Below are 13344 nucleotides of genomic sequence, written 5' to 3'. Positions count from 1 at the left end.
GTCCCTGAGTGCCCTTCCCTTACTGGGAAGAGATCTTTCCCTGACTTCAAAATTTTGCATCTATTCTAGTCCTGATAGAAGATGCTTTAAAACTCTCTCTTGGGGCAGCCTAACTATTTTCACCAGCCACCAAGTGAAACAACTCCTGAATGGGAGAGGCCATTTATGGATGTCTGATCAAAGGATCCTCAAATATCAAGTAGTGCTGATGGGAAATCCAGACCTGACTATATCCCCTCGTGAGGCTAGTAACCCTGCCACCCTCCTTCCTACCCTCAAGGGCTCTCTCCCCTTTCACTCTTGCCTAGAAACTGGACAGAACCCCAAGAGAGATTGTCAGAAGATCCTCTGACCATCCTCAGGAGATCTGGCACACTGATGGAAGCAGCTTAGTCTTGGATGGGAAAGAAGAGCAGTAGTCTCCAATTTTGAGACCATAGAGGCTAAGCCTCTGCCACCAGGTACTTCAGCCCAATTAGCTGAGCTCATAGCTCTGGCTCGAGCTTTAGAGCTGGGAAAGGGAAAAGGTAGCCGTTGACACTGACTCCAAGTGTGCCTTTCTGGTGCTACACGCACATGCGGCTGTTTGGAAAGAAAGGGGCCACTTGACCACCCGAGCGTCCCCAGTCAAACACGGTGACCAAATCCTTAGGCCCTTGGAGGCGGTCCATCTGCCCGCTGAGGTTTCAGTCTCCCACTGTAAAGGACACCAAAAAGGGAGCACGGAAGTGGCACTTTGGGAACCAAGCAGCTGATCAGGCAGCTGAGAGAGCAGCATTACAGACCCATGACCTGATAGGAGTGGCCACCTTAGTCCCACAGACTAATTTGCCAAAAACTCCTTCATACACTGAAGGTGAGACTCTTAAAGCTACGCATGAGGGCTTTCCAGAAGATCATATGGGGTGGTTCTGAAAGGAGGGACTCCTTTTTCTACCTGGAAACCTCCAATGGAAGTTGGTTAACTCCTTGCATGCCACCACTCATTTAGGGGAAAGGCCCACCAAAGATTATTGGAAAGGTCTTTCAGAGGAACAGGCCTCTGAACGACTACAAGGCAAGTGGTCACTTCTTGTCCCACTTGCCATTAAACAATCCCCAAGGAGTTCGAAGACCCCAGCTGACCCAGCCCATCCAACAACATGGGACCTACCCAGGAGAGGACTGGCAGATGGACTTCACCCAGATGCCAGTTTCTCAAAGGTATAAATACCCATTAGTCATGATAGATACATCACAGGATGGATTGAAGGCTTTCCCACCTGGACTGAGAAGGCTGAGGAGGTGGTAAAAAAAAAAAAAAAAAAAACTGCTCCATGAAATCATTCTGAGATTTGGTCTGCCCAGGTCATTACAAAGGGACAATTGGACATCATTTACTTCTAAGGTCACCCAAGGGGTCTCTAAAGCATTGGGCATTACTTATTATCTCCATTGTGCCTGGAGCCTTCAGTCTTCAGGAAAAGTAGAAAGAGCCAACCAATTCTTAAACTCAGCGATAAAAACGATAACCCAGGAGACCTCCCTCGGCTGGAAGGGGCTCTCCTCCGCACCCGCATTGCCCCTAAGGAACAGGTTGCTCTTAGTCCTTATGAGATGCTACATGGGAGACCTTTTGTTTATGTCAATGACCTCTTCCTAGATCCACAGGCTCAGACCCTCCAGTCTCATACCATGGCCATTGGGCAATTCCAACAGGATATATGCTTGTGGGGTGTCAACCAGGACCCAAAAGATTCTAAAAAGTCACCACTATATGCTCCAGGGACTCAAGTCCTAATTAAAGTCTGGAAAGATGGTTCCCCAAAGGCTCAACTCTAGCCCACAGGGAAGGGTCCCTACCCTGTAATACTTTCTTCCCTCACAGCAGTGAAGGTATCAGGACATGACTCCGGGAGCCACTACTCACGAGTAAAGCTGTGGAAGAAAACAGAAGAGGACACTCAGGACACCTGGTAGCCCCTGGGAGATCTCAGACGCCTATTCAGGACTACAAATGGGTGTCATTCTAATGAACACCCCCAAAATTAAGTTTCAGGGATAAGATTTCTCAGGACAGCTCTAAAGACCCAACATAGCTCGGCAGGGGTTGCACTCCAAAACAGACAGGAGATAGATCTCCTGATTCCTGAACAAGGAGGGACTTGAGCCATCTTGAATGAGAGGTGTTGTTTCTGGGTAAATACCTCCAGCTAAGTTAAAGAAAGTCTCACAGTCCTCAGGAAAAACATTCAGACCCCACAGGCTCTCAAAGAACGAGCTGGAGAGTTCTCAGGGTGGCTACAGTCTCTTTGGGGATCCTCCTGGCGAGGGGGGAGTTGGAGCTGGCTAAAGCCCCTGCTAGCCCCTGTCATCACCACACTGATGCTGCTGTGGTTGCTCCATGGATCATCAATTGTCTAACCTGTTTTGTCTCTGCCCAGGTCAACAAGCTACACCATGCAGAGCCAGTTCAACAAGGATTTATAAAACTACAGCCGACCACGGAAAATATCACTCACGCTTAGATGGACACCAGTGTAAGGACTCTGAGGCTTGAGACTCGCAAGAGGGGAGACCCAGTGCCCCTCACCATCCCCACTCAGCGGGAAGTAGCCAGAGAGACCTTGACCGCCCTGTTCCCCAAGAACTGGGCCTCCCATCTCTTGAGGGGATGTTAGTAGTTACAATAGGAGAAACAAGTCCAGAATGGAAGTGGCTAGAAGACAAAGAGGGGAAAAGCCCATGAACGTAGAACAAAGGGACGTCCAAGAACCTGAGTGAGGACCTCAGTTCAGTTCAGTGCAGTTCAGTCGCTCAGTCGTGTCCGACTCTCCGCGACCCCATGAATCACAGCACACCAGGCCTCCCTGTCCATCACCAACTCCCAGAGTTCACTCAAACTCATGTCCGTCGAGTTGGTGATGCCATCCAGCCATCTCATTCTCTGTCATCCCCGTCTTTTTCCAGTGAGTCAACTCGTCGCATGAGGTGGCCAAAGTATTGGAGTTTCAGCTTTAGCATCAGTCCTTCCAATGAACACCCAGGATTGATCTCCTTTAGAATGGACTGGTTGGATCTCCTTGCAGTATAAGGGACTCTCAAGAGTCTTCTCCAGCACCACAGTTCAAAAGCATCCATTCTTCGGCGATCAGCTTTCTTCACAGTCCAACTCTCACATCCATACATGACCACGGGAAAAACCATAGCCTTGACTAGACGGACCTTGGTTGGCAAAGTAATGTCTCTGCTTTTTAATATGCTGTCTAGGTTGGTCATAACTTTCCTTCCAAGGAGCAAGCGTCTTTTAATTTCAGGGCTGCAATCAGCATCCGCAGTGATTTTGGAGCCCAGAAAAATAAAGTCTGACACTGTTTCCACTGTTTTCCCATCTATTTCCCATGACAGAATGTGGTCCACTGGAGAAGGGAATGGCAAACCACTTCAGGATTCTTGCCTTGAGAACCCCATGAACAGCATCAAAAGGCAAAGTGATAGGATACTGAGTGAGGAACTCCCCAGGTCGGTAGGTGCCCAGTATGCTCCTGGAGATCAGTGGAGAATAAATCCAGAAAGAGTGAAGGGATGGAGCCAAAGTGAAACAAATACCCAGTTGTGGATGTGACTGGTGATAGAAGCAAGGTCCGATGCTGTAAAGAGAGTGAGGACCTCAGGTGAAACAAACAGCCCTCCTGGCTGGCCCAAGTTACACAGGGCAGGCCCAGGGGGAGGAGAAAAACATATAAAAGGAGGAGCCGAAATTGGGCGGGGCCTCTCTTCTCTTTGTGTCTTTTGGGTCAACGCGCCCTCACACCTTGCCGATGCATTTTCCTTTACTTTCTAAATAAAACTCAGCTGTAACATGGAGCTGTAACACTCGTCCATCCGTCGCTTCAAATTTTTGCTGAAGCAAGACAGAACCAAGGAAATTACACATTCCCCTGACAGACCCAACTGTGCAATTCAGAACCAGCTGTGTGTCTCCTGAACATGCAGATTCCCAGGCCCAGAACCAGCCTTTCAGGGTGAGGTTTGAGATTTCTAACCTCCTGAACTTCCCAGGTGGCGCTAGTGGTAAAGAACCCGCCTCCCAATGCAGGAGACATAAGAGACACAGGTTCGATCCCTGGGTTGGTAAGATCCCCACTCCAGTAACCTTGTCTGGAGAATTCCATGGACAGAGGAGCCTGGTGGGCTACAGTCCGTGGGGTTGCAAAGAGTCAGACACGACTGAAGCGAGTTAGCACACACATGCCAGCCAGCTGGGACTGACGCAGGCCTGTGTAAGACGACCGCCACTGCAGCAAAGGACGGAGGTGACCCGCACCCAAGATCCCCACGCCCCAGGGCCTCACCACAGACCAGCTCGGGCTCCTGGGGTCCCAGGGAGCTGTTCAAGCCCCTGGATTTCCCTGGCCTTCCAGCAGTGGCTACATGCCCAATGCCATATGAAAACCATCTGCTTTTGCAAAAAGTGGCCAAAGACATGGAAAAAAGTCCCAGTCAGCCAGACCTGAGACAGATAAAGGCTCGTTTCCAGGCAGCTGAAGACATGCTGGTCCTGAGGAAGGGCGATGGCCTAAGGCTGGCAGGCAGTGATCCCCGCCCCACCCCCAACCTTGCAGGAGAGACAGAGCAGGCCTTCCAGGGAAGGGGCTTTAGAGTCACTTAACGTCTTTGCTGACAAGGGTCCACCTAGTCAAGGCTATAGTGTTCCCAGTGGTCATGTATGGATGTGAGAGTTGGACCATAAAGAAGGCTGAGGGCTGAAGAATTGATGCTTTTGAACTGTGGTGCTGGAGAAGACTCCTGAGAGTCCTTGGACTGCAAGGAGATCCAACCAGTCCATCCTAAAGGAGATCAGTCCTGAATAGTCACTGGAAGGACTGATGCTGAAGCTGAAACTCCAATACTTTGGCCACCTGATGCGAAGAACTGACTCACTGGAAAAGACCCTGATGCTGGGAAAGACTGAAGGCAGGAGGAGAAGGGGACGACAGAGGATGAGATGGTTAGGCAGTATCACCGATTCAACAGAAACGAGTTTGAGCAATGTCTGGGAGATAGTGAAGGACAGGGGGCCTGGTGTGCTGCGGTCCATGGGGTCGCGAAGAGTCGGACACAGCTCAGCAGCTGAACCACCACCACCAGCAGCTCTATCTCTGGGTTTCCAGTCGACCTTCAGGGACTCCTTGCAAACACTAACCCAACTTTAAAAATACAAATGCCCTTGTCCTAATCCCCGCCCCAGCTGCCCAGCCTCTCTGCTCCCATGCGGTACCTGCTACCTGCAGCAGCAAGGGCCTCCCCAGAGCCAGGGGCTGGCAGGGCTGACAGGAGACTGGTAAGCCAGTGAATGTGCGTGAGGGTCTCTTTTGTGTTTTAAAAGTGCATGTGCCTCTGTGCTCAGCATATTCTGGAGTTGGCCTCTGGGGGGAGCATGCTGGCCAGGGACGCCAGCTCTCCACCTTTCATGCCGTGGGCTCCCTCGCTGTGCGTGGATTTCACGGAAGACTCTTCTGTGCTGGAGACAGACTCGAGCGGCTGTCGGGCACAGACCGCACAGGCGTCCCTTCACCACCCCGCCCCATCTCTTAGCGCCTGCTCCAGGCTCCCCACAGGGTGGACACAATGTGTTCTGTCTCGAAGCTGGTAGGGCCCACTTGTGAGAATGTGACAGAAGCTGTGGTGCTGGACCATGGCAGGCCCAGGGCAGCTGCGGGTGGGGGCTGAGGGCCCCGCACACCCTCCCCCTGCCCACGCTGGAAGCAAGCGCTCCCTGGCCTGCTGCGGGCAGTCCCCTGGCTGGCCGCACTCTGGACGCAATGACGACCTCTCAGCCTGTCTCACCTCAGGGCCTTTGCACGTGCCGGCTCTGGCCCAGGAAGCGCTTGTGGAGCTCTGAGCTCAGCCGGGCCTCTCACCCTTGGGCCCCGCCCAGGCACCCTTCCGAGCAGCCTGACCGCAGCCCAGCTTAATTGAGACATTAGTTGGGGGACATTCCTGCTCCCCTCTCGTTTTGCCTCCACCTCTGGCCCATGCTCATCACCAGGTGTCCATGGAATGGCCCAGGGCAGGGATGGAGCTGGTCTCACTCACTGGCACCCCAGCTGAGCGCCGCCTCTCCTACGTCTGTGCTTTGTCTTCAGATCACCCCAGCATAACGTGCCATCATCCCAGACGACAGCCCTGGTGGTGGTGAACCCGGATGTCCTGGCTGGATGAACCAGCTTCGGAAACAGTCCACTGTGATGCGGGAGCCCTTTTCAGCCCCTCCACTGTCCTGGACCCAGTGCTGGGGCCCTGGACTGTCTGTGGCCCCCAAACGGGAGGGGGAACCCCACGTGGCCAGCTCTTCTCCGTCCTGACCGGGGGCCTGCGCCCTCCCAGCACACAGGGATTCTGAGCATCACCACGTGTCTGCTCACCCCCGCTTGGCTCAAGGCCTGTGCTCCCTGAAACCTGGTCTCTCCCCCCGCCTGACTCTCTGCCAGCTTTGCATCTTGCTTGTTTTTCTCCAAAGGGCCACCACAAGCAAACTCAGCCCTCTCCTGACCCCCATGCGATCTGCTAGGGAGTCCCAAGATCCCACCTCCCAGATTCTCAAGGCCGTTCGCATCCCCACCGCTGCCACCGGGTCCACGCAGCCGCAAGCTCTGCCTTGACTCGCTCCGCTCCTGGGTCTCCCCAGTGGTCACTCAACACTTGTCACCCTTGGGGCCTCGGCCAGGTCCTGGAGGCCAACCTGCTGGGCTTCGCCCTGGGGCTTCAACCAGCAGGAGGCCCCGGCAGGCCAGGGGGTGGGACAGAGCACGGAGTGATTCCCGCCTGCCCCCCAGCCCAGGAGTCTTGCATGGAGTCATGGTCACCGACTTCCAACCCTTTGGGTGGGCTGTCTTACTCCTCGGGGACACCGGGGTCAGCACTGAGGGCTTCACCCTTTTGCACATGACAGTAGGACCCTCCTGAAGGCTTGAATCTGGTCCAGTCCCTCCCTCACTGAAGCAGCGGACTATCACTGCGCTGAGAACCCAAGAGTCTTTATTACCACCTAGGAGACTGCGGGCTAAATCAGCGGTCAGGGGTTAAGTGGCCGGGTTGGATATTTTTTCCTTTCTTTCTCTGTCTTTTGTAAATGACACTGGAGCAGAGGGAACATCAGAAGAGGGAACAGAAAACAGACTCCTGAGTTAGGGCTTGTTTTGGTAACACGAAGCTGGTTGAGTCGAAAGGTGACGTCTTACTGCAGGTAGCCACACACTGAGGAGCCGTGCCTGCCCTCGACCGCCTCCTTGCCGCCTGGCTCAAGGCCTCAGACACGCAGGCCCGTTCCTGCCCTGGAGCCTTTGCACCTGCTGTCTCTTTGGCTTGACTGCCCTTCCGTATGCTCCTCCCAAGTCTCCTTCCCACTCTGACGTCACCTCCTCCAAGGGGCCCTCCGTAATGGGCCCACCTGAAGCGGGAGTGTTAAGTTTTACTTGCTTTCCTGAAATGTTCTGTGTTGACTTGGCTGGTCTCAAAAGTTCTCGCTAGGATTCCCTTTCTAGAGCATTTCCAGTTAGAGCGGCAGAAAGACCTGATCCTCCTGTGGTTCGGCAGCCCAGTGTGTGGACAGACCACAAACCTAAAAACTCACATGCGGCCCTCGGTTCCCCAGCCTGCTGCAGACCTTGCACGGGTGTCGGACTGTCATTGCTTCAATGGCCCTGAGCCCCACCGGCAGGCAGGAGGGTGCACGCCTGCTGGGCGGGGAGCAGAGTGGGACCCAGGGAGGGGCTTGTCCCCCCAGGGGCCAGCCACCAAGCGCAGGAGCTCAGGCCATGGCCCTCACATCGCCGGGCCACCAGCTGCCCCCAACAATGGACCCAGGGAAGCCGAGCCCCTCAGTACCCACAGGTCCAGGAGGAGTCATCGCCAAGGGTCCCCTGAAACCTGAAGTTCCACTGGCAGGGAACCCTGCCAGCTCCCACTGACCGGAGAGGAAGCCAAGGCTCTAGAGCGTGGACGTGCTAGGGAAGCCGCGTCTCGAGGCGAGGAGCCCCACAAAGTGCTCAGGCCTTGGCCCCAGGCTGGAGCTGTGCCCAGCACACACAGAGACCTAGAGGGCATACAGAGGGGCATAGAACACGCCTGGAAACTCTGATACCTGCTGCCGGGCAGGGCCGCCTGCGCTGGGGCTGATGTACGTGCGTCCCCGGGAGGCACTCCTGTCTTCTGTGTGTCTCCTGGCCTGGCCCCACCACCTCACCTGGGCCTGGAGCTTGGCAGGCTGACTGCCCCGTTGTACCTCCGAGGGGTGGGCACCGCTGCCAGGAGACTTCAGAGCAAGTCAGGGGGTGTCGTGCCAGAGCAGGGGTCATGTGGCCATGCCCCACACCCAGGAGGTGGTGCTTTGAGTCCTAGGATTCAGTGTCCCCTCCACAGCTGGAACTAAACCACCTATGTGTTCAGCGGCTGACTCGGCCGAGGCTCACCAGCGCCTTCAGTCGCCTCCGCCCCACGCCTCCCTCCCGCCTGTTTCTTGCACAGCACAGTGTTTGGGGATTGAATGTTTATGCTAATTCTCCTGCGTCACCTGTATCAGTCTCCTACTGCCGCTGTGAAGGTTCCCAGGAACGTGGTGCTTGAAACAACACCCATTCCTCCGCTCCCAGTTCTGAGGACAGACGGAGAATCAAGCTGTCCGCACGACGGCCCCCTCCGGAGGCCCCAGGGCAGAATGCGGCTCGCCTCTTCCCGCTTTCAGGGGCGCCTTGCTCCCCTCCCCAGTCAGCAGAGTGGGAGCTCCCTTTGGCCTCTGCCCACCACCTCGCCTCCTGACCTCTGAGGCAGCAATGCCCGCCTTTTTGGTGCCAGGGCCCTGTCTCCAGGCAGACGATTCTTCCACGCACCGGAGTGGGAGCGATGGTTTGCAGATGCTTCGAGCACCTTGCGTGTTGTGATCGTGGTCATCGGCACCTGCAGCCGCTCCCCAGAGTGAGCATCACTGGCTCAGCTCTGCCTCTGATCGTCCAGCCTCAGATTCTCAGAAGGAGCCGCAACCCAGAACCCTCACGTGCGCAGGTCACAGTAGGGTTCGAGTTCTTAAGAGAATCTGATGCCCTGCTGCTCTGACAGGATGTGGAGCTCAGGTGGAAACCCCAACGATGGGGAGTGGCCATAAATATAGACAGAGCTCCACTAACTTGCCCGCGCTCACCTCATGTGTGGCTGGGGGGCGGGGGGGACCCTTGCTTTAAAGGACCCGTGTGACTACCTCGGGCTCACCAGATAATCCCGGATAATCTCTCCTTTTTCCAATAGTCATGTATGGATGTGAGAGTTTGACTATAAAGAAAGCTGAGCACTGAAGAATTGATGCTTTTGAACTATGGTGTTAGAGAAGACTCCTGAGAGTCCCTTGGACTGAAAGGAGATCCAACCAGTCCATCCTAAAGGAGGTCAGTCCTAAATAGTCATTGGAAGGACTGATGCTGAAGTTGAAACTCCAATACTTTGGCCACCTCATGCGAAGAATTGACTCATTTGAAAAGACCCTGATGCTGGGAAAGATTGAAGGCAGGAGAAGGGGACGACAGAGGATGAGACGGCTGGATGGCATCACCGACTCGATGGACATGAGTTTGAGTGAGCTCCGGGAGTTGGTGATGGACAGGGAGGCCTGGCGTGCTGCAGCCCATGGGGTCATAAAGTGCTGGACACGACTGAAAGACTGAACAACAATCCCTGGAGCCAATATTCTGCTGACGACTTTTTAACTTTAAATTGTATATTTGACCTCTATATCTTATCCCAATTTTAGCAATAGCGCTTGCTTACCACCCACGTCATTTGCTCAACAAATATTTGTCTTGGGAGCTGGGCTCACAGTGCTGAACAAAACAGGCAAAACCTTTCTTCTCGAGTCCATGTTCTGGTGTGCAAGGACAGGTGCTACACTGAATGCTCGAGTAAATCATGCTCCCGGTGCAACTGATTTTTGGACGGTAACTTGGCAAAAGTTACTGGCCTGCTCTTTGACCCAGCAAACCCACCATTAAAAGTTGTATATGAAGCTATGTGCAAGGTCTGTTCTGTTTTGTGTCATTACGTATCACAGCAAACATGTGGGAACAATCTTAAAGCTAGTTAATGGTAATTTACCATTAAATTTAATTGGTAAGTAAATCGTGGTGCCCAGAGACCAGAATTTACAGCTCAGTATGTTGGTGCATATTCTAGGATCTGGGTTGACACAAAGCCTGTCCGCGTGGTGCACAGTCTACGGACAATGAGTAAACCACATGCTCTAAACTGCTTTCTTACAGGCAGAGGCATCTCTGGGGCACAGGGGACCCAGGAGGTGGCCGACAGCACCGCACACCTTCCAGCGTTCGCCTAACGGCCTGGACAGAGGCCGCCTGGGCTGAGGACCCACGCGGGGGCTGCTGGGGACATGCGTGGAAAGGTGAGCCGTGTCCAGATGGCACCCAGTCGTGTACACACACGTGCTCACGGATCCCCCAGTGAGACCGTCCTGACCCCCCGGGTCCCTTGTAACTGGGCCACTTCTCTACGGATGGAGAAGGCACCTCTGTGGAGATCGATGCCTCACTTCCCCAGGGCATGTTTGCCCCCAGGGAGTGTGTCTGGTCAGGGTCAAAGGGCACAGGTCACAAGGCTGGGTCCTCTCCGCAGGACCAGGGCCAGGCAGGAAGGGGTGTCCATTCTGCATCTGTGCTGTGCTCTACTGGACAGACAGACAGCTGCAGCAGGAGGTTCCCAGGTCAGCAGGGACGAGGGCCTTCGCCGCAGGAGACACACGGGGCACACGCACACCCCTCCCTTACGTCTCCTGCAGACCTGCAAAGCTCCACCACCAGCTCCAGGTCCGAGACTGTCACTCACAGCCCCCAGGGCACATGGACAGAGAAGCAGCCCGGTGCACAGCCCAGCCCCTCCAGCCAGCTCCCTCCTGGCCCGCTGGGGCACGGGGTCAAGGCCTCATCCGCAGAGCTCATGCCAGGCACCGCCTCTGCCTGGTCAAGATGCTTGATCCGTTCAGAAATGCAAGTGGGCATCACGTACCATTTTCCGGGGGGAGTTGTGGCCGGGAACTGTTTGCCCCCTTCCCAGTGCATACAGTGGGTGCATAATCGATGCTCAGTACAGTGCACACAAGGTAGCAAGTGCCAAGCAAGGGTCTCAGACAGGAACTCAGTGGAGTGGTGGCCCTGTGGGCCAGGCGCGCCTGTGGTGTCTTCCCACAAGTGAAGCTGGAATCGGGCAGCCATGGGTCTGTGGAGCAGACAGCCCTCAGGATGCAGAGGAGCAGGCACCCAGCCTCGGGCATGAAGGTGAGGGTCCAGGGACCCCGCACTGGTGGACCAGGGGCCGGACACCCACGGAGCCCGTGTCACTCCAGGGCAGACCAGGGTCCCCGCATGTGGCAAACCAGATTCAGCTGCAGAATCACTCCATCTCCTGGCAGGGACAAGGAAAACAGCACGCCAATGCCAGAGTTATCAAGTTCTTTTTTTTTATTGGCAAATATATTTTTATGAAGGACCAAAGAAAATATACATAATTGTAACATATGTACACCAGCTTTATAGATTTTATTTCAAATTTACACAATGTTGATATGTTATTAAAAGATTTTATGTCGATGCACCTATGTACATTTTATTTACATACATTCATAGGATGTGAAATAAACCTCTCAAAACAAGCTAGTTCATTTGATATTAATTTCTAGACAAAATAAGGAATGCACTTCTAGATCAGGGTTTGGGAGCCTCTACTAGCTCTTCTACACCAGCCCTCTCCTCCTGAAGGTGACCCGAGGCGCCCTCTGGATTTGTCTGCAAACAGGACGAGGGGCTGGGCCTCGCGGCACCATCACCCTGGGGCAGACCTGCGTCTGTCCGTCTGTCCTGCACGTTTAACTCAAGCACATGCACTGCCGCCTTGCCGAGAGGGGTTTTTTCTCCCAGCCCACAGCCAGCCGGCGGCCAGGTCCCGCCCCTGCACCGCCCTACTCTGGTGGTCAGGCCGAGGATGCCACAGTGCAGCCTGGACTTCTGGCCTACTTCCTTCTTCCCGGCACGCTCCCTCCGGGAACTGACATTTCAACACCGCGCACCGGCCCCGCCCAGGCGGGGAGTCCGGCAGGAGCGGGGCTGGGCCGCGGAAGGCGCGGGGCGCAGGCTGCCTCCGGGTCCCGGGGAGGTGGCGGTGCTGAGTCCGCACCCCCGGGCTCCAGGTGGGCCTCACGACCCTCCAACGCGGGCTGATCACTTATTGCTGCAGAGTGCCGGCGGGGGCGGGGCGGGGCGGGTCAGGGCCGCGGCAGCCGGCTGCTGCGCGGGAAGCGGTGCACCTTGACGTGCTTGGACAGGTGGTCGCTGCGGGCGAACTTCTTCTCGCACACGGGGCACTGGTAGGGCTTCACGCCCGAGTGCGAGCGCCGGTGTCGCGACAGCTCGTCCGAGCGCGAGAACCTGCGGAACAGGGCGGTCAGCGGCCTCGCCCCCGCCGCCCGGCGCAGCCCTTGTGGTCCGCGGGGAGGGCGCTGAGCCCACCCTGCCCCTCCCCCGCCGCCCCTCCAAGAGGCGAGAGGGGCCGCTCCCCGTGCTGTGGCCTGAGGGCAGCTGGAAACCCCACAGGCCCCCCAACTGCAGCTGCGCCTCAAGCCCCTCAGACCAGAGTGTGGGGCTCCTGGGAGCATCCTCCACGCAGTCCCCCAACCGGGGTCACGGGCTAGGGCGGAGGCCCCGCCCAGCCTGCAGGGGGAGGGCCTTGGTCACAGTGGAGGAGGGGTCCTCAGACTTGACCCCACAACTCCTGGACCCTGCCTGCCTTCCCAGCAGCTGAGAGGTCCCCAGACGACACCGCGCCCTGCAAGGTGCTCTGAAGCCTCCACGGCGGCCGGGCTGTCTCCCTGTCGCAGCCCCAGCGGCTGCTGCGAAGGAGCAGTGGCCATGGACCCCAGCTGACCACAGGGCTCAGCTCTTGCCACGGCCGACCTCAGGGACTCCAGCCTCTCCCCACTCCCGAGCTTGGTCCTGGCAGTGAGACCCCACCCTATGCATACACGCTGTTGTGCTTTGCACTCTGCTTGCACGAACTGCCCTGGGCCCCTCTCACCAGAGGATGTGTGCCCAAACTGTCCCCTCTGTCCAGAAGGCTCTTCCCACGCATCCCTTAGCCCTCAGCGCAAATGTCACCTCCTCAGGAAAGCCCTCCAAGATTGCATCCCACCCGTAGCTAGGGCCTAGAAGCACTAGGCACTTCTTCCTAACCGCTGCCACTGCTGCAACTTTAGTTTCCAAGTTTTTGATGAATGTCAGTCTGAGCCATTAGACCATCAGCTCCATGGGGAAA

The 13344-nt window shown here is 55.8% G+C and overlaps 1 protein-coding gene across 2 annotated transcripts in view; it reads right to left on the bottom strand.

Annotated features, from left to right (window-relative positions):
- Positions 1 to 11475: 11475 nt before the first annotated feature.
- KLF15 (KLF transcription factor 15) overlaps positions 11476 to 13344 on the bottom strand; it is a 28628-nt gene continuing 26759 nt past the window's right edge. For both annotated transcript variants that reach the window (XM_055413415.2, XM_055413416.2), the window contains exon 3: positions 11476 to 12461. In XM_055413415.2, the coding sequence (XP_055269390.2) occupies positions 12299 to 12461 (163 nt within the window). In that variant the 3' untranslated portion in view covers positions 11476 to 12298. The remainder of the gene's footprint in view (positions 12462 to 13344) is intronic.

The sequence above is a fragment of the Moschus berezovskii genome, chromosome 24 (genome assembly GCF_049115385.1).
Source record: "Moschus berezovskii isolate FMDL1 chromosome 24, NW_MosBer_1.0, whole genome shotgun sequence".
In the NCBI taxonomy this organism is placed as follows: Eukaryota; Metazoa; Chordata; class Mammalia; order Artiodactyla; family Moschidae; genus Moschus; species Moschus berezovskii.
This window is presented reverse-complemented; position numbering and strand designations above follow the sequence as displayed.